At 46.2% G+C, this 26,630-nt stretch overlaps 1 protein-coding gene across 2 annotated transcripts in view; it reads left to right on the plus strand.

Moving 5' to 3' along the window:
• Positions 1–26,630, plus strand: part of PTPRJ (protein tyrosine phosphatase receptor type J) — a 174,884-nt gene that overhangs the window by 141,884 nt on the left and 6,370 nt on the right. Inside the window, exons 9-23 of one of the 2 annotated variants that reach the window (XM_069554147.1) lie at positions 2,677–2,934; positions 3,694–3,969; positions 6,287–6,577; positions 10,236–10,367; positions 12,221–12,431; positions 12,597–12,721; positions 15,148–15,235; positions 16,404–16,445; positions 16,976–16,984; positions 17,087–17,174; positions 17,961–18,051; positions 19,478–19,551; positions 19,643–19,777; positions 23,469–23,588; positions 25,912–26,072. In XM_069554147.1, coding sequence (XP_069410248.1) covers positions 2,677–2,934; positions 3,694–3,969; positions 6,287–6,577; positions 10,236–10,367; positions 12,221–12,431; positions 12,597–12,721; positions 15,148–15,235; positions 16,404–16,445; positions 16,976–16,984; positions 17,087–17,174; positions 17,961–18,051; positions 19,478–19,551; positions 19,643–19,777; positions 23,469–23,588; positions 25,912–26,072 — 2,101 coding nt within the window. Of the gene's footprint in view, positions 1–2,676; positions 2,935–3,693; positions 3,970–6,286; positions 6,578–10,235; positions 10,368–12,220; positions 12,432–12,596; positions 12,722–15,147; positions 15,236–16,403; positions 16,446–16,545; positions 16,715–16,975; positions 16,985–17,086; positions 17,175–17,960; positions 18,052–19,477; positions 19,552–19,642; positions 19,778–23,468; positions 23,589–25,911; positions 26,073–26,630 lie in introns of those variants that run through there. The other variant, XM_069554146.1, reaches the window with a different exon arrangement.

Here is a 26,630-nt window from a genome sequence, read left to right on the forward strand (position 1 = left end):
CAGTGTGACGTGGGATGACATCATCCTTCTGTTGGCTCATGGAACGTATGATTTGTATTCTTACATTTTAAGCATTTCCTCATTAAAGATGTTCTGTTACAGCAGACATAAATATAACCTAAATAAAGAAAAATTCTCTGAGAGCCTCAATATTTTTTTAGAAGGTGAAGAGGTCCAGACTGCTGGTCTGGATGTATTATAAATTGCTTGACCATTTGCCTGTTGTTGGACAGGTAGATCATTACAGTCTTTTATGAACAATATTGTGATGCAATGGTCTTGTTAGTTTTATGAGGTGGATTGATGTTGATAAAAGTATTTCATGAAACCAATTCATTGTTCATTATTGTTACCTTTGAAATTTGAAGTGAAATTTTTTGGGAAAGCTTGGAGAACATCCAGTGTCCTTGCTCTTTGATTGAAGGGGACTTGAAATCCTTTCTACAGAAGGAAAGAGTAAAGAAATGGGACTGATTCCTTGAGCCATGTGTGAAGTCAGCTGGGCTCTTGAGATTCTCCTTGTGTGGGTTTTCTCAGCTCTGTTGGTTGGATTAAGCATTGATGGTTATTTGGAAGATCTGCTTCCAAAATAAGGGAACTGCTAAAATGCATGCCTCAGATGAAGTGCATAATTCCTTTTCAAGTCTCATTTTCAGATTAGACTTTTGAGATCAGGTTATAGTATCAACATATATATTTTTTCTCTCTTTTTGAGAATGTAGCTAATGGTAAGGGGATCACAATTTGGGTCCCTTTGATGTTGTGTGACTTGCCAATTCCCAGGGTTTAATCCAATAATAACATTATGTAGTGGGGGTCTACAAAGTGGTGGGCTCTCAGCCTTTGTATTTAAACATTTTGAACACAACTCTATGAGGTAGGCACTATTATCATCTCTATTTTATAGAGTAGGAAACGGGGAGTCTGTGAACTTAAGTAGCTGACCCAGGGTGACAAGGGAGTGAACTGGCCTCTGTCTGACTTTGAAGACTGAGGTCTTAACCACGGTGTGGACTGCACTTCGAAATGGAGCAACTGCAGAAGTAATTTAGGACTATTTGTAAGGAGAAGGCATCTCTTGTACTATTGCTTATAATCGTCCCAATGAATGGAAATCAAGAGCTGTTACTGGGGGAGAATCAATGTAACAGCATTAAAGGTGATTTTGAAAAAGGGAAGCAAGTACTGGATGACCCAGCGATTCCACTCTTACATGTATGCATATTTCTAAAAGAATTGAAATCAGGGACTTGAACATATTTCTCAACACCAACATTCATAGTAGCGTGATTCACAATAGCTAAAAGGTGGAGGCAGCCAAGTGTCCCATCAGCAGATGAAATGTGTTATATCCATATAATAGAATAGTTGTTGTTATTTAGTTGCTAAGTTGTGCCTGACTCTTTCGTGAGCCCCGTGGACTGTAGTCCACCAGCCTCCTCTGTCCATGGGATTCTGCAGGCAAGAATCCTAGAGTGGGTTGCCCTTTCCTCCCACAGGGTAGCTTCCTGTCCGAGGGACTGAACCCGCGTCTCCTGCATTGCAGGTGGATTCTTTACCATTGAGCCACCAGGGACGCCCCACAATAGAATGTTGTTTAGCCACACAGGAATGATGCACCAAGACATGCTACAGTGGGAATAAGCCTTGAAAGCATTATGCTAGGCGAAAAAAGCCCGACGTGGAAGAACAGCTACCACGTAAATCCACTTATGTGAGGCGCCTAGAACTGGCACATTCATAGAGATGGAAGATAGAGCAGTGGGGAGAAGGGAGGAACAAGAAGTTCTTATTTCACGGGAACAGAGTTTGTGTTGGGCATCATGAAACGCTTTGTGTTTAGACAGTGATGATGGTGTTACCAGACTGTGAGTGTATTTAACGCTGCTGAGTTGTACACTTACAAATGGTTCAGATGCTAACTGTTGCACCCTTTTTATTTTACTACCACAAAATTCAATAAAGACTTTAAAGATGGTCCTTGTAAAAAAAAAAAATCTTAAAAAAAAAAAGATTCTGTGCAATTATATTGCGGCTGGTTCAGTGTGTAGAGGTGAGACGGTGAGTGCAGAGCCCAGAGCACTCTGGGTAGTTTCGCTCCTGACTCCCTGCTGTGAGGATGCAGCCCCGTGGCTTCTCCGCCTTCCGCACTCCAGCCTTAAGTGATCCCACACAGTGTCAACTCTCCATTTCAGCTTTTCTCTTCAATATGCCTGCCTATGTTATAGAAAGATGTTTTCTTCCGAGGGAGTGGTTTTTAAAAACTTTGCTGAGATATAATACTTACGCTGAAACACACACACATCCTAAGTCCATAATTTGATGCGTCTTTACAAACCGAACCCATCTGGTTACTAGCCCTCAGATTAAGAAAAACTGAGCATGGTTTCCACTCTAGAAGACCCCCTCCCAACCACCCCCAAACCAAGGGGATGTCTCTATGACAAAAGCAAAAGGCCAGAGAACTGATAGGATAGGTTGGTAAATTCATTGGTGTTGCAGAAGAGCCAAGAGTCTTGAAAGAAACTGTTTCTCGCCTGCGTGTTAGAGAGGTTGCCCTTTGTGAACTCATTTGATGACAGAAGAGCAAGTTCTCTGGGCAGATACTTTAGAATAAAGCTGGACATTACGATGGTCATTGACAGACTTCCCTTTTTCTTCCTTTCCTCTGCCCAGACCCCAGTGCAGTGTTTGACATCCGTGTTGTTAACGTCACCACAACCGACATGCAGCTGCAGTGGCGGAACACAGACAACGCTACCGGGTACATCTACAGCGTAGAAATATGGTCTGAACACGGCTCTGATTTGAAAAACAGTTCTCACACAGGGATCACCTTCCACGGCCTGACCCCGGGCACCTTATATACAATCACAGTCACCCCCAGCATGAACTTGGTCCAGGGGGTGGCCAACTCCACTCTACAGTACACACGTGAGTGTTTTAGGACACCCTCCTGAGGAAGCATTTTCCCAGCCTTTCACCTGGAGGAGGGGAAATAAGCACAGGTTCAGTGACGAGGCAAGAGGCCCTTATGTTTCTGGGCTCCAGGTACAATGTGAAACCAAGTAAGCTGAAGACATTGGGCTCAGTCAACGTTCTGCCCTGCCCTGGCGGCACTGGTGCTGAGCCATGTGAACTTGGAATTGTCTTCCGAAGCAGAAGGGCATCCCATAAGCATGGGGAGCATCTGTATCCATTCATTCCTCGGGAATACAGACTGGAGGAGGGGTCACCCGGTCATGTTGACATGAAAGATGCTGCCCAAAGGACGCAGTTTCGCATGCACCAGTGAGGGACATGCTTTGCTAATATTTGACCTAAATATATGGTAGAGAGGGAAGTTGATAATGTCTTTTTTGTATATTTTTGTTTCATTAATCATATTTTAAAAACAGGTGGGAAATTACATCTTGAAAATAGATTTCAGATAAAGTATTAAAAGAAGTCTGAAAAGCTTCAGTTCTTTTGAGATTTAATCTGCATAATTATTTTCTAAATGTCTTTTTGGGGAAGCCTCCTCTTTTTTGATCCCAGCAAGTATTAGCTTTATTTATTCTTTACCCAAAGGACCAGTCTATTTTTATTTTAAATTTAATGAAAAAAAAAAAATGTCCAGGCTATTTTTAGATGCAGTCAATAAAATGGCTCAAGTTAATCCATCCTTTTTTTTTTTTTCCCCTAAAACTTAAGGGCCCAACAAGGTGTCCAGCATTGAGATAACGACCAATACCACAGCAGCAACCTTAAACTGGCAGAATGTTGATAAAGCCTCTTCAAACTATACCTACTGCCTTCTTATTGGGCAGAATGGAAGTTCCAGCAACGCCACGCCAATAGTCACAGGCATCGGCGTTACCCATGCTACAGTCACCAAGTTAATACCTGGTTCCTCCTACACCGTAGAGATCTTCACGCAGGTGGGAGATGTCCAGTCACCTGCACCCGGCAGGCAGTCATTCTGTACAGGTGAGTAGTCCTCAGGGGCCTCTTGGATTCCTTCTTGTATCATGCTGACCTTGCACATAGGTCCTTGCAATAAACTCTAGTTGGTTAGTTTTCTTGCCGACCACCATGGCATCTTAGTTTTCCAACCAGGGGTAGAACCTTCACCCCGCTGCAGTGGCCCACCAGGGAAGCCCCTCGAGTTCGTTAGCTTCTGTGTGGTGTGTGAGCATCCTGTTATCTCATTAGTGCTGTCTTGCTGCCCTCGTTGTTCATTCATTCCGCAGATATGTCCTGAGCATTTACTGTGTGTCAGGTACTGTCAAAGGTCACAGATGAGTCCCTGCCTTTCTGAAATTTTCATTCTGGTGGCAGAAGACCTAATAAGCGAGAAACGTAGGTTATTAGGTGACGATTACTGCTGAGGAAAGAGAAGTAAAAAGGATAGGAGAAATGAGATGTTTATCTTGGGGAAGGCTTTGTCGAAAAGGTGACTTTTGAGCAAAGACTTGCAGGAAGTGAAGCCAGTCACGTGGATGGGAGAGACGGGCAGCCCCAGTGTGGAGGTCCTGGGCCTGGAGTGTGCCTGCTGTGCTGGAGGAACAGCAGGAGGTCAGGATGGCAGAGGTGGAGCCACGGCAGCAAGAGGGGGAGGTGGAGGAGGTGAGGCCCACGGGGTGAGGGGCCAGGGCACAGCTGATGTCAGGCCTTGCAGCTCAATCGTTTGGCTTTTACCCTGAAGAAGACAGAAAAGAAAGGATATAGTTAAAAGGGATGCTCAGCGTCTTCACTTTTCTTGATCCTTATCTCTCAATGCAAAAAGTGTGTTTGTTTGAAGAGAAGAGCCCTGTGTTTAAACTGAAGGAGCTTTCAGAGAGTGAGTGGCGGGATGTTTGGTGAATGGCTGTGAGTCCGTCTGCTCACAGTTCTGATGGCGGGACCTTTATCCCTCTGGACCTGTGGGCCATCTTATCCCCTACCCGCTTTGCACTTGCTGCCTTTCTTCCTTAGACTAAGCCCTTCAGGTGTGTTCAGGCTGATCTGGAAGTGGGGCAGGGATCTCAGCAAATCAGCCTCCCTGGTAGTGTAGGGGCTGGGACCTCGATGACCTCTGACCTTTCATGTGGAGTGGCATGAGATGCTGGCAGCTCTGAGCCCCCTGTGTTAACTCGAACTCTGTTCACTGGGTCTAGACTCTGATCTTTGGCGTGTGGGTGGCTTCCACTGCTAATATTTATCTTAGCTGCAGTCATGGTTCCCTGTAGCAAGAGGAAGATATCTGTGAGCATTTATGAGTCGGGGGGTGGATGGACAGGACTGTGGGAGGGGGATTGTATCGGGCAGGTGGTCCTTCCAGGCCTTAGGTGGAGAATGTGGGCGCTGTGCTTGGGTGACACTTTAAAACTTTTTCTGCTTTAAAACACTGCAGTGTTCAAGTCATGATAATATCCCCACCCCCAGTATATTAACAGAGTTTTCCATTTATTTATTTTTGGAGGCACCACTGGGATCTGAAAGAGTTTTCCATTTATGTCAGCTTTCTGTGGACACTTAATAAAATCCTGCTGCTGCTGCTTAGTTGAGTCGGTCGTGTCTGAGTCTGAGACCCCATGAACTGCAGCCTGCCAGGCTCCTCTGTCCATGGGGTTCTCTTGGCAAGGGTACTGGAGCGGGTGGCCATGTCCTCCTCCGGGGGATCTTCCTGGCCCTGGGATTGAACCTGGGTCTCCTGCGTTGCAGGCAGATTCTTCACCGCAGAGCCACCAGGGAAGCTGTTCAAATGGGTAGAGACAAATAACACCCCATGTTAAAGATGAAGAAACGGGTGCCGTTTACCATTGATTATTCAGCCTGTTGTGTATGTAGAAAACACCCTGGACTTGGATTTAGAAAAGCCAAGATCTGTTTTGGCTTTGCCACTGGCCAGCCATGTCATTTGAGCAAATTACTTAATCTAAGTCTCAGTTGATTCAGCTACAAAATGGGACAGTATTAACCCTGCCTGTTCCAGAACGATGGTCAAGAGGGGGCCCAGATGAGAGGATGCAGGTGGAGAAATTGCTACCACTCCCAGCGTAAGGTAGCTATGTCTCACGGGCCCTTGTGCTCTCCCAGCCTGGAGCCTAATGGCCACCGTTTCATTTAATCCTCAGATAGTCCTGCAGCTGGGGCTGACCCAAGGTCACAAAGTTCAGTAAGGCCTGATTCAAGGTCAGCCTCTGCCTCTTCTGCCTTTCCCCACTGCTGTCTCCTCATCACCAACGGGCCAGGCATCCCAAGTTTAAGTGTTTGCAAAGGCAAACGTCCAAGAATCTCATGATGTGCTGTGCTTGCCTTGCAGACCCTGAGCCAGTAGCCTCCTTCGAGTGTGAAGCAGTCCCCAAGAAGGCCACCTTGGTCCTTAGGTGGGCCTGCCCTTTAGGCACCAACGCAGGCTTTGAGCTGGAGGTCAGCCATGGATACTGGAACGATACAATAACCGTGGAGGGCTGCTCCTCAAAGAACAGCTCTGAGTTCACGACGGAAGTCACGCATTTGAATTTTTCTACCTGGTACAACATCAGCATTGCTACCTCGTCCTGTAACAAGAAGGCACCGCCCGCCCGAAACACCTGCCTCTCTGGCATCACAGGTGGGCTTCCCAGAGGGCAGGGTAGCCAGCAGGTCATTTGATTACTCCTGGAAAGCTGACCCAGAGGCTCTGCCAAGTGTTGTTGGAAACCTGTTTCTAAAAAAAATTTATCCAAAATATTTGTTTTTGTTAACCCAGTTCTGTAGAAATCTAGTCTATATAGTCTATAGAAACTATAGTGAGTGAGTGAAAGTTGCTCAGTTGTGTCCGATTCTTTGCGACCCCATGGACTATACAGTCCATAGAATTCTCCAGGCCAGAATACTGGAGTGGGTAGCCTTTCCCTTCTCCAGAGGATCTTCCCAACCCAGAGATTGAACTCAGGTCTCCCACATTAAAGGCCGATTCTTTACCAGCCTAATCACAGGGGAGGCATAGAAACTGTATAATCTATAGAAATTTAGTGAGAATTATCTTTTACATTCCAAAAGTTGCCTTTGTTTTATGCAACAATTTGTTGCCACATATTCTTTTAAGTGGTAAGTTCCTTTACTGCATTAAAACAAAGTATTTTTATAGAAATGTTCAAATAGACACGAAAGCACAGGACAGTGTAATGGGACCCACGTACCATCATCACTCAGTTGACCATTTGTGGGCATTTGACCAATCTTGTTTCATTTATATCCCCTCCACTCTTATTGGATTTCTTTGAGACCAGTCCTGGTTATGCTATAATTTTATCTGTATGTTTTCCACATGTATTGATGCAACAGAGGGACTCCTTTCCGCCCCTTTTCAAACATAACTACATTACTATTCAGTTCAGTTCAGTTGCTCAGTTGTGTCTGACTCTTTGTGACCCCATGGACTGCAGCACGCCAGGCCTCCCTGTCCATCACCAACTCCCGGAGTTTACCCAAACTCATGTCCATTGAGTTGGTGATGCCATCCAACTATCTCATCCTCTGTCGTCCCCTTCTCCTCCCTCCTTCAATCTTTCCCAGCATCATGGTCTTTTCAAATAAGTCAGTTCTTGGCATCAGGTGGCCAAAGTACTGGAGTTTCAGCCTCAGTCCTTCCAATGAATATTCAGGACTGACTTCCTTTAGGATGAACTGGTTGGATCTCCTTGCTGTCCAAGGGACTCTCAAGACTCTTCTCCCACACCACAGCTCAAAAGCGTCAATTCTTTGGCATTCCTATTACCATTACATTAAAAAATTTAATGATCCTTTTTTTTTGGGCCAAGCTGCACAACTTGTAGGATCTCAGTTCCCTGACCAGGATTTGAACCTCGGTTACAGCAGCGAAAGCACTAAATCCTAACCACTAGGTCACCAGGGAACTCCCAACAATCTTTTTTTTTTTTTTAAACTATTATGAGAAACTCAGTCAAGATTCATATTTCGCTAGAATCTGGGTCAACAAATTCCCCAGCTGTTTTGGGGTCATTCACAAGAGATTCCTCCTAGTGAATGTTCTCACGTTGCTGCTTAGTTTCTCAGTCGTGTCTGACTCTTTTGCAGCCCCCTGGACCATAGCGCTACAGGCTCCTCTGTCCATGGGATTTCCCAGGCAAGAATCCTGGAGTGGGTTGTCATTTCCTTCTCCAGGGGATTTTCCCAATGCAGGCAGGCAGGGCCCCTTGAGTGTAGGACTGAGAAAGGCATTGAGAAGGAAAGAATTTCCAGGCTTGGAGGTGAATGCTGTCTTGGGGCAGGGAGCTGGGGACTCCCCGCTGGCGGGCTAGAAATCAAAGAGCTACCGGGGGTGTGGGAGTGGGTGTTACAGTGTCTGATGAGGCAGTTGACACCAAGACGTGGGAACAGCGCCTCCAAGTTGCCACTGCTGTCAGTTACTTGAGAGGTTGCCGGAGGATGGTTTAGAGCTGTGCCTTCCAGTAGTAAATCATATGAGCCTCTTGTATAATAAAAAATTTCCTAGGCACCACATTAGGCAACTGAAAAGAGCAGCTGAAATGAAGTTTTTATTTGTTTTTTTTTCTGCTCTATGTGGCATATGGGATCTTAGTTCCCCGACCAGGGATTGAACCCTTGCATTGGAAGTGTGGACCACTGGACTGCCAGGGAAGTCTCTGAAATGAGTTTTGAGCATATTTTATTTAACCCAGTATATTAAAAATGTTATCATTTCAGCATTTAATTTCATTTAATTTGTATAATGTAAGTTATTAATGGGGCTTCCCTGGTAGCTCAGTTGGTAAAGAAGCTACCTGCAATGCAGGAGACCCGGGTTTGATCCCTGGGTTGGGAAAGATCCCCTGGAGGAGGGCATGGCAACCCAGTCCAGTATTCTTGCCTAGAGAATCCCCATGGACAGAAGACCCTGGCGGGCTACAGTCCATGGGGTCGCAGAGTTGGACACGACGGAGTGCGCGCATGCACACAGACACACACGTTATTAATGAGATACTCTACGTCCAGAGTTGGACTAGTTACTTTTCAGAGTGATTTATTGTTGCTTAGTTGCTCAGTCACGTCCGACTCTTGCCACCCTGTGGACTGTAGCCCGCCCGGCTCCCCTGCCTGTGGGATTTCCCCAGCAAGAATACTGGACAGCATATGTTTGGAGAATTGGGCTGTGGGCTTTGTCTTTTTGGAGTTCACTTTTCTGAGTCTCTCTTGATTATAATAGCAAAGACACTCACACTGTACATGGGAGACAAGTTAGGTAGAGAGTGTATGAGGAGAGGGATCATCTTTATTCAGCTTTTCTTTCCTTTTGTGTCTTAAGTGGCTTAAGGCCACTCAGGATGTTTCTGTGTGGGCTCTTCTGGAAGAGCCTGTGACCTTCTTCCAGGAAGAGGGTCAGCTGGGTTTCTCTAGCGGAGTTTTAGACCATCCCTAGCGAACAAATGATGCAGAAGGGAATGGCACCCCACTCCAGTCCCCTTGCCTGGAAAATCCCAGGGACGGAGGAGCCTGGTGGGCTGCAGTCCATGGGGTCGCTAAGAGTCAGACACTACTGAGCGACTTCACTTTCACTTTCCACTTTCATGCATTGGAGAAGGAAATGGCAACCCGCTCCAGTGTTCTTGCCTGGAGAATCCCAGGGACAGGGGAGCCTGGTGAGCTGCCATCTGTGGGGTTGCACAGAGTCGGAGATGACTGAAGCGGCTTAGCAGCAGCAGCAGGGAACAGTCAGGACTTTGGTATGAAGGGCAGAGTAGGACTGCGGTCAGGTCTCAGGAGGAAGTGTGTTCTCTCCACGTGGTCCTTGCTTCCTTCTGGGTACCTGCTCCATCATTGTTCTCAGCTGACTGACCAGTCCTGGGGCCAAGTCCAGCTCCCAGGTCCCCACCTGGACGTTCCACCTACACAGCCTCTGTCTCGCTCTCCTCCTTCTGCCCCCCTTCTCAGGGTAAGCAACCTGGCCTTTCTGGGTCAGGAAGGACCGGCAGAAAACAGGAAAGACACATTACCTTCTAGAAGTGAGGTTGTCAGGAGGCCCCCTTGGGAATGTGGCTGGACCCACTGAAGGGGTGCTTGTCAGCTAGGCAGGCTCCCTGAGGAACCCCCGCCTCTGTCCCCACCAGTTCGCTCCCTCGCCCTTCACTTCTGGATTTGCTTTGTGTGAGCCCAACACACAGCATGCAGAACCAGGGGGGATCTTGAGGGGGGCACTACAGCAAATCCTCTCCTTAATAATTTTGTCCCTTCTTTGGTTTTAAGTGTTTTGTGTTGTCCTGTTTCAGACCCCCCTCTTCCAGATGGGTCCCCCAATATCACATCTGTCAGTCACAATTCAGTGAAGGTCAAGTTCAGCGGGTTTGAAGCCAGCCATGGACCTATCAAAGCCTATGCGCTTGTTCTCACCAGTGTGGATGGTAAGGAGGGGTCCTGATGGGTTCTGTAGCTGGTGGGTGATAGCGTGACCAGGCGCCACTTCATGCTCACCGAGGCACATTAGTGAGACAGACACATGTTGGGTTTGACACCGCGGCCCACACTTTGGCACTCACCCGGGGATGAGTGGGTGTAATTCTGATGAGTGCAGTCAGAGGTTGATAGACTTCCTGCAAAGGGCCAGACGGCAAACCATTTTAAACTTCGCAGGCTCTGCAGTCTCCTTCTCAGCTGCTCAACTTTGCGGCTGTCGCGTGAAAGAAACGATAGAAGATACAGAAAGAGTGAGAGTGACTATTCCAGAATTTACCAAAAATGGGTGGGTGGCTGGCTGTGGCCCTTGGATTTGAACTGCTTACCTCTAAGCCAGGTTTTTCATCTCTTTTGCAACACAGAGTCTTTTAGGTAGCAGATTAGTAGTTTTAACCAACTTTGTCTCTTGCACACGTGCATACATATGCACGCACACACACACACACACACACACACACGCGCCCAAATGATCCTCAAAGGGTGACTTTTTCTTGGGAGAAAACAACAAAAAAATTGCATTTGCAGTGGGAACTGGCAAAGAGCATCGCCACAGCTGAGAGAGGAGGTGGATTAAATGCCGCCTTTCCTTCAAGGGCTCTGTTACATTCCTTGGAAGTAAGAAGGGAAGGCTTCGAGGATGGGTGGGTGGGACTGGGTGCTCTGTTCAAGGCTTGGTTCAAGGCTCTGAGTTTTGGAACTTCCCTGAGGGTCCAGTGGTTAGGACTCTGAGCTTTCAAGGCCATGTACCTGGGTTCAATCCTGGTTTGGGAACTAAGCTCCGCAAGTTACGTGGCATGGCCAAAACACAAAAAAGGGCCAGGCTTTGCTTTTTGGTGATTCTTTAACTGTGAACAATGCCGTGCCGTCCCTGCCCAGCCGTGCAGCCTGTGATTCTGTCCTCATCTCCCCGAGGAAGACAGAGATCAAACCCACTGTCAGGGCAGTGCACATCCAGGAAGACAAGGGATTCGCTGGTGTCGTCAACCTGTGGCTTAATTTCAAAAAGAGACGTTGAGATCTCGGTCGCTCTCTTTCTTTCTGTCTTTTGTTTTGACTCTGTTTCAGACACCTGGTCATTTTGCTGTGAAGGTTTTCAGCAAATCCCAAGCTCAGATCTTTGCTGAATGGGGGAGATGAGGTTGCATACTGACCAGCCTGATCAGGACCAGTCTGAGATGGGTGAGGTCACACACACTCCCCGTCGGATGGTCTGGGTTAAAAATACAACTCCACCACCTTTGGGCCCAGGTCTCTTTTAGCCATGCCATGTAACTTGCAGAGCTTAGTTCCTCAACTGGGGACTGAACCCAGGTACATGGCCTTGAAAGCTCAGAGTCCTAACCACTGGACCCTCAGGGAAGTTCCAAAGCTCAGACCTTCTTACTGTACAGATGTATCCCCGTCTGCACAGTGGGGATAGTCAGCCTGTGCAATGAGATTATTGTGGGGATTAAATAGGTAAGGAAAGCTCTTAGAACTTAATAGAAGGAAAACCTGGCAGAGAGAGCATACGTAAGAGATGGCAGGGGTCACCACCAACATTCACCATCAAGGTCATTGTTTAGAAACGCTGGAGACACTGAACCTCTGGGAACCTCACTTTCTTTCTCTTTAAAAAAGATGTATACAATGTTTAAAGGTTACACTCTGTTTACAGCTGTCACACAGTACTGGGTGCATCCTCTGTGCTGTATAAGGCATCCCGGAGCCTCTTACACCAGCAGTTTGTACCCGCCTCCCCACCCGGCGTGCGATCCCTTTCTCACTTTCTTATGCCTTCCCTTCTGTGTGCCTTTCTTAGCTGTTCAGCTATCGGCAGATATTTTGAGATTCACATATGATGACTTCAAAAGGGGGGCCTCGAATACATATGTGACGTACCTCATAACGACAGAAGCAAAGAGACGTGCTCAGGGCTTGTCTGAAGTCTTGAAATATGAAGTTGATGTTGGCAATGAGTCCGTCACACACGGCTACTACAACGGGAAGCTGGAACCCCTGGGCTCCTATCGGTAATGCCTCGTGGTTGTTGCTCCGCGGGCCGGGCCTCTGAGTGCGGAGCTCTCTGTGCCTGGGACGGCAGGCCCTCTCTGTGCCTGGGCCTCTGAGCGCGGAGCTCTCTGTGCCTGGGACGTCACGTCTCAGTCACCTCTTTTTTTTCCCTTGTCACTCCACAGGGCTTGTGTGGCCGGATTCACCAGTATTGCCTTCAGCCCTCACGGCAAGAAACTCATAGACGGGAACGAGAGCTACGTGTCCTTCAGTCCCTGGTCAGAGGCCGTTTTCTTGCCCCAGGATCCAGGTAGAGGGGCAAGAATGCTGTTAGCAATTCACTGAGGCTTTGCTTCCAGTATCCACAGAAGGACGGGCATCTGCACCCCTCCCTGGGTCCCCAGGAGGCTTGGAAAGCCTGGTCTCTTTTCGCAGAAGCTGAGATGTCACTTGGCCATCAGGACCCAGCTCAGCTTCCTCTTCTGGGGTCCCCCCAGCCCCTGCCCGCCACGTCCCTCCTCTGAAGGCCCGTTGCACTTCCAGTCGGCGTGCTCTATTTGCTCCTTTCTCTCCAGTGCAGTGGTTTGTGTGCCCGTGTGCCAGACACACGTGCCCCTTGCAGTGAATGGAACTCTTGACTATTAGGATCAGAAGGAGCCGTGGAAATCATCGTGTCGGATGCGCATTTTATTTTTAAAAAAATTTTATTGAAGTATAGTTGATGTACAATGTTGTGTTGTCTCTGGAGTATGGCAGAGTGATTCAGACACACACACAGACGCACACACACACAGACGCACACACGCACACTTTCTTACATTCTTTTCCTTTACGGTTTATCACAGGGTGGGGACGCAGCTCCCCGTGCCGTGTGCAGTAGGCCTTGCTGTTTATCCGCCCTGGATATGATACTCTGCCTCTGCTGGTCCCAAGCTCTCAGTCCTTTCCTCCCCCCGCCCGCCGTCCCCTTGGCAACCGGAAGTCTGTTCTCTCTATCTGTGCAATCCCTGCTTTAGAAATGAGGGCGTTAAGGCCCAGAGAGGGGCAGTGACTGGCCCCAGGTTGCACGGTGCCTTTAGGGGCCGGCCCGACATTCTGGGCTTGGACTCCCTGTCGAGTGCTCCTGTCCTTTATCACAGAGTGAAGTGACTTAGGAGCTTCAAGGGCTCAAGTGGGCAGGGTGCATCCCCTCCGCTCAGGCCAGAGGCCAACTGGCCAGCCAGTTTATTTGTCTGGTCTCTGTACTTGGTAGCCGTTGGCTTCAGCAAAGAAGCCCAAGAGCCAAGTTCAGGGATCCCCAAAGCCTCCCCCGCAAGCACACGGGTTTGATGTCACCCGGGCGTGTGGGCGTTAGTGTCGAAAAGTCAACGGTGGAACTGCGTGTCCAGGAATTTTCAAACTGTGGCTGCTCCCGCACCCCCACACCCGCCACGGCCCATTCCCCGGGAGCTCCCGCCCGACTCTGAGCTCACCAAGAGCATTTCTGCCCGCTTGGCATCTTGTACGTTGGGGGGCTGCACACACCTCCCTGGGAGGAAAGGAAGTGGCGGGTGAGGACAACCCGAAAGTCACCGGTAGCTCAGCTGCCTCAGTTTGCAGGTGGAGGGAGTAGCGCCTTTCCCAGAGCAGCCAGGCAGCAGCGGCCGGGAGCCCAGGACTGCTCCCAGACACCTAGGCTACGTTACATCCAGAGCTGCCTACCTGCCCTCTGCCACACACACACACACACACGCACGCACGCACACACACACGCACGCACACACACACATGCACACACAGACACAGACAGACACACAGACACCACACAGACCACACACACACACACACACACAGACACAGACACAGACAGACACAGACACACGCATATAGACACCACACACACAGAGAGACACACACACGTGCACACACAGACACAGACAGACACACAGACACCACACAGACACAGACAGGCACACAGACACCACACACACAGACACAGACACACAGACACACACACAGACACACAGATACACAGATATACACAACACACGCAGACACACACCATGGACACACAGACCACACACACACACACAGACATACACAGAGACACACATACAGACAGACACACACACACAGGTGCACACATAGACACAGACACACACACATAGGCGCACACACAGACACAGACATACACATAGATATACCACACGCAGACACACACCACAGACACACAGACACACACAGACACGCACACAGACACAGACACAGACATAGATACACACACCACACGCAGACACACACCACATACACACAGACCACACACACAGACATACACATAGATCCACATACACACATAGACACACACAGACACAGACACACACGACACCACACACACACACACAGACAGACACACACATAGATACACACACCACATATACACACACACACGCACACACATAGACATAAGACACCACATACACACACAGACACAGATACACACACACCACACAGGCAGGATACACACAGACACACACAGACATACTACACACACACACATCACACACATACTACACACACACACCACACAGATATACACACAGACATACCACACACACACACACCCAACACACACACACGTTTTATGTCCAGAGCTATTACCCGCCCTCTGCCACACCCCGCCCCCCCCCCCCACACGAGCTGTCTGTGTGTCTGGCTGTGAGCGCCTCCCGACGTGCCTCCCGTGTGGACTCTCCCCAGGCGTCATCTGTGGAGCAGTGTTCGGATGTATCTTTGGTGCCCTGGTTATCGTGGCCGTGGGAGGCTTCATCTTCTGGAGGAAGAAAAGGTGACCGCTGCTTATGCTAATCATGATATGCTACACGTATTATCAGCTGATTGAGCAAGAGCCTGCGTGAGTGCGTTGCGGTGCGTCTGTGCCCCGGGCTTCCTCCTGGCCCGGAGCTTCCGATGCGTCCTGTACCTGGTTTTTTCTGACACCTTGCCCTCCTGGGTCAATAGGCAGTGCCTCTGGTCTAGCTTTTTGCATTAGATTCTATTTTTTTTTTTTTTGAGGGAGGGGTCAACAACAGCTTTATCATTTCTTGTTAAAGTAAACTTATACATACTTATGACAAAAGCAACAGTAAAAAACAGAAAGACAAGAAATAGCCCATACTTACACCGTGGAAAACTGCTCTTAACACGGATGTGACTACAAAACTCATAAATACACACACCCACAAACAATCATATTATATGTGTTATTTTCTGGCTTGCTTTTGTTCTTAAGACATTGTGGACAGCTCCAGGTCTTCATTTTAAGTGGCTATCGAGTGTTCAGCTGTATGGAAATTATTCAACCAATTTTCTGATGTTTTTGTGTCCTAATTTGCCACTGTTACTTATCCTTGTGTGTAAATCTGGCACAATCATAGTTATTCCCTTAGGCCAAATTCCAAGTTGGGTAATTGCTGGGCCAGTAGGTATGCATATTTTAAATTTTAATACATACTGCAAAATTGCCTTCCAGAGTTTTATCATTTTTTTTTTTTCAAATACAGTATGGAGCTTAGTCAGCAATACAGAAGAGCTCCAGGTCCCTCCCCCCAGCCCCCCCACCCCCCCCCGGTCCCTGGTCCCTCACCAACACTGGTTATGTTTTCTGGTTTATTACAGTAACTTTTTCAGAAAGGCTTACTCAAAAAACAAAACAAAAACAAAAATCAGAGTATGAACTAGTGAGCTTGACTGTATAATAGGGTGATGCTGCTGATCTGTATTTACTCAGAGAAATTCCTACAAGTTGCTTGAGTAGGATCCTGTGATACTTTTAGATGGTATAAAAGCGAGTAACTTCACGGGTTTAGACCGTTAAGCTTCAGTGTTTGTGAACAGGATCTGATGTGCTGTATAATCTAAGGCCTAGGGAAGAAGCGTCTTGTAGATACACGCAGGGAACAAAGCACAGTATTGAGCCGTTTTGATCTAATGAGTCTGTTTTTCTTTCAAAATAGGAAAGATGCAAAGAACAATGAGGTGACCTTTTCTCAAATTAAGTAAGTCTGTTCATTTATGAGCCTTAAGACATTTAACCCCCCAATCTGTTCAGTGACTATTTTGAGATTTTTTTTTTTGATGGGACTGCCATTTTTCCAGATTGACACGTTTGGACCTGATTGTGCAGAAGTTCTTATTAGCGTTGTTATCCTGCAAGGACCCATGTTTACTTGTCTCCCGAAGCTGGCTTCCTTGCCACGTTCTACCATGCCAAGTAGAACTATACTTGCCATATTCTACCAATAAATATATATTTTGTGATTAAAAACATGGTTATTCAAGGTCTAGGAGGAGAGAACTTGCTCAGAGTCAGGAAGCCACTCAGTTATATAACAGGGTCTAGAAGTCAGATTTCCTGATTCACATTTCAGTGTTTTGTGAATTACGTTACAGTGAACCTCCCCTAAACACCCCCTGCCCTTATACTATAGGTTTTCTTCTTTGGGGAAAATCTCTGGAGTTATGGTTGAGTCATTTTTTTTTTTCCTAATTGTCTTTTTTTTTTCCCCTTTGCTTTTCTACGGTGAAGACCTAAAAGGTGAGTACATAGTTTGCTTTTTAAAAATAAGTTGCATGTTTCTATCTTGAGTGTGAACTTGATTGAATGCAGCCAATTCTGACACATTGTTTTTTCCCCTAGATCCAAGTTAATCAAAGTGGAGAATTTTGAGGCCTACTTCAAGAAACAGCAAGCTGACTCCAACTGTGGGTTTGCAGAAGAATATGAAGTATGTGCTTGTTGAGTGTCGTAGTTTTATTTGCTTTATGTTTTTCCTGAAAGTTGGGAAGCTGCCTGTTTCTGTTTTATGGTGAAGCTTTGGGTAAGAGGTAGCCCTCTTTGAGGGAAGAGAGAAGGTTTTTTTTTCTGGCCATGCTGCATGGCATATGGGACCTTAGTTTCCCAATCAGGGATTGAACCCACAGCTCCTGCAGCGGAAGCGCTGGAGTCTTAACCACTGGACTTCCGGGGAAGTCTCCTGCCTCCATCTTTACGTGTCTCCCTTATGTGACTCTATCTCAGTGTCTTTTCTCTTCTTATAAAGGTATCAGGGATTTCCCTGGTGGTCCAGTGGCTAGGACTCTGTGCTCCAGGTGCGGGGGGCCCAGGTTCAATCCCTGAGCAGGGAAGTGGGTCCCACGTGCTGCCGCTAGAAGTTTACATGCCGCAACTAAGATCCTTCATGCCGCAAATAAAAACAGACCCTGCGTGCTGCAACTAAGACCTGGAATAACCAAATTAAAAAAAAAAAAAAAAAGACATCAGTGATACTGGATTAAGGGCCCCGCTCTCTGCAGTATGACCTCATCTTATCTTGATTTACATCCACAAAAGCTGTAATTTCCAGCCAGGCTGTGTTCACAGGTACCAAGGCTGAGAGCTGCTATGTCTTTCTGGGGATGCAGTGTTACCCGTAACATCTCTGCATCCCCGCTTTGTTCTGCTCTGCTCTTTGTGCTGTGTGAGTACTGTCCGGACACGGAGTGAATGAGCGGTTCTTATGGTCTGCCTTCAGGATCTGAAGCTTGTTGGAATTAACCTGCCTAAGTATGCAGCTGAACTGGCTGAGAACAGAGGAAAGAATCGCTATAACAACGTTCTGCCCTGTAAGTTGTGTTTCCCGCATCTTCCCTTTTTCACCCCATCTTGGACATCACGTCTCTGAGAGCAGGGGGCAGAGGAGTCAGGACACTAACCAGCCACTCCCACAGCCATCCATCAGTCACCTACTGTGTGCTCAGCACCGTGTTTAGGGGTAAGCCATTGGATTCAGCCTCACAATAGCCTTACAGAATAGGTAGTAGGATATTCTGCAAAAAAAAAAAAAAAAAAAAAGCAGCACAGAGTGGCTGAGTGATTTGTCTGAAGTCCCACTGAGGGCCGTGGTGGGACCAGACTTGGACTGGATCTGGCCATTTCCTGCAGGGAAAGGGCCGCAGTCCCTGCTTTGAGCCCCTTTACTCTCACAGCCCTTCTATGCCCCTTTATCCCGACATAAACACAGTTCTGGAACAAAAGGGGAGCCGGTGGAGGACAAGCAGGGAGCGACGCTTTCTGCTTGTCCAGACATGTCTCTGGTTGGCTGAGTACACTCCGTGTAGATGTGAATTACATTTGGATTCATCCCTGTTTTTGAGGATTGACAATGTCTGTAGCCTCACAGGAACAACAACACATCAGTTTACTCTGTGAGTTTGTTTCTGTTTTGTAAATAAGTTCATTTGCGTATTTGAGATTCCACACATACCACTTATAGTAGTCTTAGGCACCCAATTTATTTTTGCGTTTGGGACTGTCTTTTTATAACAACTTTTTATTTTTATTTTTATTTTTTTTATTTTTTATTTTTTTTCTTTATGAGTATTAACATTTTATTTTATTTATTTTTTTTTTAATTTTAAAATCTTTAATTCTTACATGCATTCCCAAACATGAACCCCCCTCCCACCTCCCTCCCCATAACATCTTTTTTTAATGAGAATAGGGAAAGTGTGAAAGGCTTAACTTTCTACCCTGAGGATCTACCCTGCCATAGTGGAAAGGGCACTGGATTTGAATTCTGGCTGCCACTCACCAGATGAAAGAGCTTGGAAAAAAATCACTTAACCTCTCTGACCCTCAGTTTTCTCATCTGTAAAACGGACACAGAAGCTCATAGGATGGTTATGAGGGATAAATAACTATGCAGGGCCTTCCTTGGCTTGTGGCATACACCCAAGGAAGGAAGTAGTTGGTTTCATCTAGAAGGTGGTCTGGAGTGGTTCAGAGCTTGGGCAGTGCCAGACTGTCAAGGTTAGAACCCTGGCTCTGCCACTTACTAGCTCTGCCCGGGAATCATGCAACTTCTCTGTGCCACGGTCATATCTGGTGACGGCGGGAATGCAGTAAGGCCGTGGATCTAAAACGCTGAGCCACGCAGCGTCAGGGTGTGATGGAGCCCCTGCGTTGCTGTTTTGCACTTGTTTCTCTGTTCTGAGATGAAATATTCTCTTCCGTATCCTAACGTGGAAATCTTCTCTTTGAATGTCACAGATGACATTTCCCGCGTCAAACTTTCAGTTCAGACCCATTCGACCGACGACTACATCAACGCCAACTACATGCCTGTGAGTGGGGAGCGGGGCTCGCGTGCTGGAGGCCCTTGGGCTCCTCCTCCGTCTCTTTGAGATCGACCCTGTGCTGCTCTCCTTTTTCTAGGGCTACCATTCCAAAGAAGATTTCATCGCCGCGCAAGGACCTCTGCCCAACACTCTGAAAGATTTTTGGCGTATGGTTTGGGAGAAAAATGTCTACGCCATTGTCATGCTGACCAAATGTGTTGAACAGGGACGGGTACGTAACTTTTGCTGTGATTCAGCTCAGTTCATTCATTCATAGTTACTGTGGTGGAGGGTGTTTTAAAACCTATTTTTTAAAAAAAGACACTCCCTCAAGCATTAGCACTTCTATTCTTAGAACTGTGTTTTTTGTCTTTTTCTCCTCTAAAAGTTTTAAAAAAATGCTAAAAAAAAAAAAATCTGTGTTATTGTTACCTTCTGTATGGAGAGAAGAATGTTCTCTATACATTAAGTCATTGCTGCTGGAGTTAATAGACATCAAGATTTGGGTTAGTGCCGCAAAAGAACTTCATGCAACTCCATCCTTCATCAGCTCCGTGTTAATGCATTTTTTTGGTCCTGCCCCGTGGCTTGTGGCATCTTAGTTCCCTGACCAGGGATTGAACCCATGCCTCCTGCATTGGAAGCACAGAGGCATAACCACTGTGCCACAGGGAAGTCCCCATCAGCTCTGTGAATGGGTGCAAGCCTGTCTTGTCCCCGAGCAACCAGCTGTACCTGTGAGATGACCAATATGAGTGATTCAGTGATTTTCAAACTGAGTTTTTAACATCAGAACCCTTTCTTTCTGCAAAATTTCCAACTTATCTCCCGATAAGTCTCAGCAGTTCCCTCTCCCCTGTGATGGCCTGGAATCCCCCCATCAAACACAAGATTTCTTCTAGTGATAAAATCCCTCGGCTTCCCTAGTGGCTCAGATGGTGAAGAATCTGCCTGAAATGCAGCAGATCTAGGTTCAATTCCTGGATTGGGAAGACTCCATGGAGAAGGGAATGGCAACCTACTCCAGTATCCTCCTTGGAAAATCCCATGGACAGAGGAGCCTGGCAGGCTGCAGTCCATGGGGTTGCAAAGAGTCGGACACCACTGAGTGACTTTCGCTTTCACCTTTCCACAAATAAACCAAGGGGAATTGAAAACCTTGGGCTAAATTCAGAAAAGTCCGTGCCTGAGGAATAGGACCTCGTGTGCTCTGTGAGTCTTTTCACGTAGGTCTGTTACTTGAAGAATAGGGTGGGAGTCAAGTCCCTAAGCCCGTGGTTCTGAAACATTAACGTGCCTCGGAGTCACCTGGAGGGTTTCCAGGTTTCCTGGAGGGTTTCCGCCTGCAGCGTCTCTGGTGGACCCCAGAGCTGCGTTTCTGCCAGTTCCTGGTGCTCCTGCTCCAGGGTGCTTGCACTATCCCCGGGAGAGTGGGAACCTGACAGGCATCATTTCTCTCCGTGTTCTTTTCTTTCACTTTAATTGAGCAGATGTGTGTCTGGCCCCAAGTGTGTGTGTAAGGCCCTGTGCTGGGGGTTGGGGATGGAGGAGGCAGAGGTAACAAAGAGCAATTAGAGATGGTTCCCATCTTCGCTTTATTTGCGATGCAGAAGGTTGGGTTCTGTACCTGCTTCTGACGTTAGAGCAGGTTATTATGCAAATGAAAGGCCACTGCTTATTTGTGTGCAAATAAGCTTTATGGTGCTGTTGAACCCAAGGCTTCACACATGGAACATTCTCCTAAATATCTGTTGGATAAATGAAAACAGCATAGTTAGTGGAGAGCAAGACAAATGTAAATGGGCCCTTGTTCATTTTTAAAGAAAAAATTAATATTTGGCTGTGCTGGGTCTTCGTTGTGGCTCATGGGCTCAATCGTTGCAGCTCGAGGGCCCTCATTCATCTTACATTGGGAGGGAAGTGGATGTTAATGACTAAGTGAGAGGAGAAGGGAGCCTGTATTATTGTTGTTCAGATGCTAGGTTGTGCCTGACTCTTTGCGACCCCATGAACTGCAGCACGCCTGGCTTCCCCTGTCCTTCACTATCTCCCAGAGTTTGCTCAAATTCATGTCAATTGAGTCGGTGTGTGAAAAGTGTGAAAGTGAAAGTCGCTCAGTTGTGTCCGACTCTTTGGCAACCCCATGGACTGTGGCCCACCAGGCTCCTCTGTGGATGGAATTCTCCAGCCCAGAATGCTAGAGAGGGTAGCCTCGCCCTTTTCCAAGGGATCTTCCCAACCCACGAATTGAACTGGGGTCTCCTGCATTGCAGGTGAATTCTTTACCAGCTGAACGAGTTGATGATACCATCCAACCATCTCATCCTCTGTCGCCAACTCTCTTCCTGTTCTCAATCTTTCCCAGCGTTAGGGTCTTTTCCAGTGAGTTGGCTCTTCACATCAGGTGGCCAAAGTTTTGGAGCTTCAGCATCAGTCCTTCCAATGAATATTCAGAGTTGATTTCCTTTAGAAATGACTGGTACTAGATTCTCCATATATATTCTTTTCCCCTCTAACAACCCTGGGAGATGTTACTATTTTATAGACGGGGAAACTAAAGCTTAGAGTTTAAGAACTTGCCCACAAGTTAGCAATGTAAATCCAGCTGGTAAGAGACCAACTTAGGCAAAAACTCCACGCCAGTGTATTCCCCAGTCCCGTGTTCTTTCTTGGAGCAGTGGTCCAGAAGCCGGGATTTTTTTTTTTGGCATCAACCAATAAAATTTATTTAGTGTATCATTTGGCAAAGTTACTAATGTCATGAACAACTTAAATTATTGGTTTTCAATTGGTTTCAACAAAGAGAAAAATTACATCAAAATCAATATGTCTTTTAACATGAATTAACTCAAAAAATGTCAGAGGTGAACCTTACTCTTTCATGAAGAAAATGAAATGGCATAGCTTAGTGTTCCTTCTCCTCAGCTTTCACCAAGTGCTGACATCAGGTACCATTTAAGTCAGTTTCTTATCTGAGGATGAGGTGTTATGTGCCGTGCTTAGTCGCTCAGTCGTGTCCGACTCTGTGTGACTCCATGGACTGCAGCCCGCCAGGCTCCTCTGCGGGGATTCTCCAGGCAAGAACACTGGAGTGGGTTGCCATGCCCTCCTCCAGGGGATCTTTCTGACCCAGAGATCGAACCCAGGTCTCCTGCATTGCAGGCGGATGTTTTACTGTCTGCAGGGAAGCCCATGAGGTATTTCTGATTTTCTGCAAGTTAAGAGTTTTTAAAAAGCAGAAGCTGGGATCGTTTAATAAATACAGACCTCTGGGCCAGAGTTAGCATCTCTGGAGTTGAGAAGCAGGCATCTGGTTTTAAAGCAAAACAAACCTCTCATTTAAAAAAAAAGTCAGTTACCAAGTAGGGATTCAGATACTTTCAGAGAGCGGTTGTTTCTTGATTTTTATTTCTGTTCACATTTTGACAGCCAGTGGACTGTCAGAGACCCCAGAATGATTTAATCTGATTTTTTTCTTTTGGTGTCCATATTTGTGTTGGAGTTAGTGTATATCTAAAAGTCTTGAGAAAAGCTCTCATTTCTTCTGCACGTGGAGAAGTTTAGTTCAGTGAACAGCTGGTGGAAGGGCTGTTGTAGGGCTGGGGAACCAGGGGGCACAGGGTCCCCTGTGAAGGAACAGTGGCTGCTCAGCTGTAAGTCAGTTTCTCTGTAGAAACGGGGGCTCAGTGTTGGCTAGGTCTTCTGATTTCTCAAGAGAGACCAGAAATCTGGATTTTTATAGGAAGACTCCCAAATTTATAAAGTTGGTAGGAATTGAAAATTAAAATACAAAATTTCAAGGGTCAGGCAGAACCCACATAAGGCTTGGATTCAGACTCTGATGCCTGGTTTTAATATCTCATCTCCTGTGAGGTTTCAGTGATGGCAGACAGTGTGATCTGAGTGTTTGCATTTTATTCTAGACCAAATGTGAGGAGTACTGGCCCTCCAAGCAGGCTCAGGATTACGGGGACATAGCTGTGGCAATGACGTCTGAAATTGTTCTTCCAGAATGGACCGTCAGAGACTTCACAGTGAAAAATGTAAGTAAGAAGTCAAGACGCGTAGATCGCCTATAAAATTAGTATAAATTACTTTTGGGGTGACACTTTTAGGTTCATATTGATATAAATCATTTTTTTTAATGCATCAGAATATTTTTGCTTTCTTCTTTATAGAATGTAACAATCCGTATCTGCATATACTCTAATGCAACCTGTTGGCTTTGCTTGCTTGAGAGTTTCATAAATTATTCTTTTTTTTTAATTTAAATTTTATTTTTTTACTTTACAGTACTGTATTGGTTTTGCCATACATTGACATGAGTCCACCACAGGAGTAAATTATTCTTAAATGAATCTTAGGAGCATGGCTCAGCATCTTTAACTTCTCTTCTTCCCCTTCCAGGTGACCTGCTTATAGAGCTTTTCTTACAGCTCAAGGCCCTTTTGGATTGTTTGGTCGGAAATTTGACATCAGGAGTGTCCATTTGCTGTTGAAATAGTTTATGATGACAGTTACGTTAAGAGGAGTTCAGGACATATCCATATGGCCTCCTTTCCCCTCAAAAGTTACGAAAACACATGCAATTAAATTGTGTAGGCATTCTAAGAAGTCAGTATATGTCCTTTTTATTTTTAAACGGTATTTAAAAATTGGATCACTGTCATGGGTGACTCTGATATCTTTTGATGGCTGTGTAAATCAGTATAGCCCTCTATAGTTTATATCAAAGGCATAAAAATATCTGTTCCCCTTTGATCTGCTGGTTTCAAGCTTGAGAATCTGTCCTAGAGAAATAATCTGAAATCTAGGAGAAGCATTCCTCTTCTTTTTTTAAACATTTATTTATTTATGCGGCTGCACTGGGTCTGAGTTGCAGAATGCGGGATCTAGTTCCCTGACCAGGGGTCGAAATGCAGGCCCACTGCATTGGAAGCATGGAGTCTTAGCCACTGAAGCACCAGGGAGTCCCTGATATATATATATATATATATACACACACACACACACACACACATATATATATATATATTAAAAAAGAAAACAAATATGCTTCAAAGGGTAGTCGTCATTGAGCAAATGCCTGCCGTCCAGGTGTAGTGCACACAGATGAGGTCTGTCCCCAGGTGTAGGCATAGTGAGTACAGTTGACTCAGGAATGGGAATGGTTCAGCCAGGGCAGAGTTCTGATAATTAAAGGTATGTGCTTTGGTCCACTGTAGGAAGGCAGTCTGTGTCATAACTCTGTTATAATGAGCTTCACTTTCTATCGTCTGTCTGAAGTTGAAATAGATGTCTCTTTTGGGAGGGAGTCCTTTCTCAAACCCCTACAGTTCTAAATATTTACTTGATGCTTGCTGTTTGCTTATCACTTTATTAAATTCTTTGGAAAGTGAAAGTTGCTCAGTCATGTCCAACTCTTGGCAACCCCATGGACTATACAATCCATGGAATTCTCCAAGCCAGAGTACTGGAGTGGGTAGGTTTTCCTTTCTCCAGAGGATCTTCCCAAGCCAGGGATCGTATCCAGGTCTCCCACATTGCAAGTGGATTCTTTACCATCTGAGCCACTGGGGAAGCCCAAGAATACTGGAGTGGGTAGCCTATCCCTTCTCCAGGGGATCTTCCTGACTCAGGAATTGAACCAGGGTCTCCTGTATTGCCCCTGGAGAAGGAAATGGCAACCCACTCCAGTACTCTTGCTTGGAGAATTCCATAGACAGAGGAGCCTGGTGGGCTCAGTTCATGGGATCGCAAAGAGTCAGACACGACTGTGTGACTAACTTAAACTTTCAACTTTCTCCTGCATTGCAGGCAGATTCTTCACCAACTGAGCTATCAGGGACGCCAAAATTCTTTGGAAGACATGTGAATTATGAGACAGTTCTTGCCCTGAAGGCACTGGTTATCATAGTTACATTTGCATAAATTTATTTCTGGCTGGTGACCTTCCCCCTGGGGCTCAGGGATGGCGGTTTATGAAGCTCTGAGGAGGTGTAGGTGTAAGAATGTGAGTGCACTGTTGGCAGAGGACTGTGGTAAAAAGGGAAGATTCTGAACTCAAAACTGAAGGATATGAGATTCCTGCCTCTGAGCTGAGTGTCCGAGATTGTCACTTCACAACTTGGAAAGTTTGTTTCCCCTTCTTAGAAGGGAGATAATAAGCCCTCCTGCTTGGCATGTTATTTGGATTTGCAGTCCATGCAAGCACTTGATCAGCTATTTTACCAGCGTACAATTCCAATGTGTAGTCCTAACCACGTCTGAGCTGCTTTTCAGCTGCACCGTGCAGTTCAGCCTTCAGGTGTGGCTCGATCTAGCTCGCCTTTCTCTCTGGCTCTAACCTCGTTTCTTGGTGTTTAGACTCCGACAAGTGAGAGTCACCCTCTGCGTCAGTTCCACTTCACCTCCTGGCCTGACCACGGTGTTCCTGACGCCACCGATCTGCTCATCAACTTCCGCTACCTTGTTCGAGACTACATGAAGCAGAGTCCTCCTGAGTCGCCAATACTGGTGCATTGCAGGTATGCATGCGTGACAGATTTCAAAAGTAATCATAAATACAGACACTTCTGAAAAAAGAAGAAAGCCTGAGAGGGGATGCAGTAGGTATTTATAAGTTCAAGAAGGTTTGGATATGGGACAATGGATTTATTCCCTAAGCCTTGAGACTTTAGAACAGGGATTGGCAAACGATGGCCTATGGGTCAGATTTGGTCAGCTAACTGTATTTTAAAAAGCATTGTAACGTATTTTATTTCCTATTTATAATATTTCCCTTTGAGATATTTCAACCTTACAAAAATGCAGAAAATAATTTAACAAAGCTCAGCATGACACCATATATGTTTCTTTTTGTTAATAATGCGTTACAGGTATAATTAAAGTCTCTACTTACTAGCCTCCTATCCCACTCTCCTTCTTACACAGGTGAACATTTGGTCCTAAAGTCGCTCTGTATTATTCCTTTGCATGCTTTTATATTTTATTGCATGTGTAGGTAACTCTATTGTTTTATATAACTTTAAACTTTTACTAGATTTTATAATGTATAAATTATTCTGCAGCCTGTTTTCTTTAGC

This window comes from Ovis canadensis, chromosome 15 (assembly GCF_042477335.2).
Source record: "Ovis canadensis isolate MfBH-ARS-UI-01 breed Bighorn chromosome 15, ARS-UI_OviCan_v2, whole genome shotgun sequence".
Taxonomy (NCBI): domain Eukaryota; kingdom Metazoa; phylum Chordata; class Mammalia; order Artiodactyla; family Bovidae; genus Ovis; species Ovis canadensis.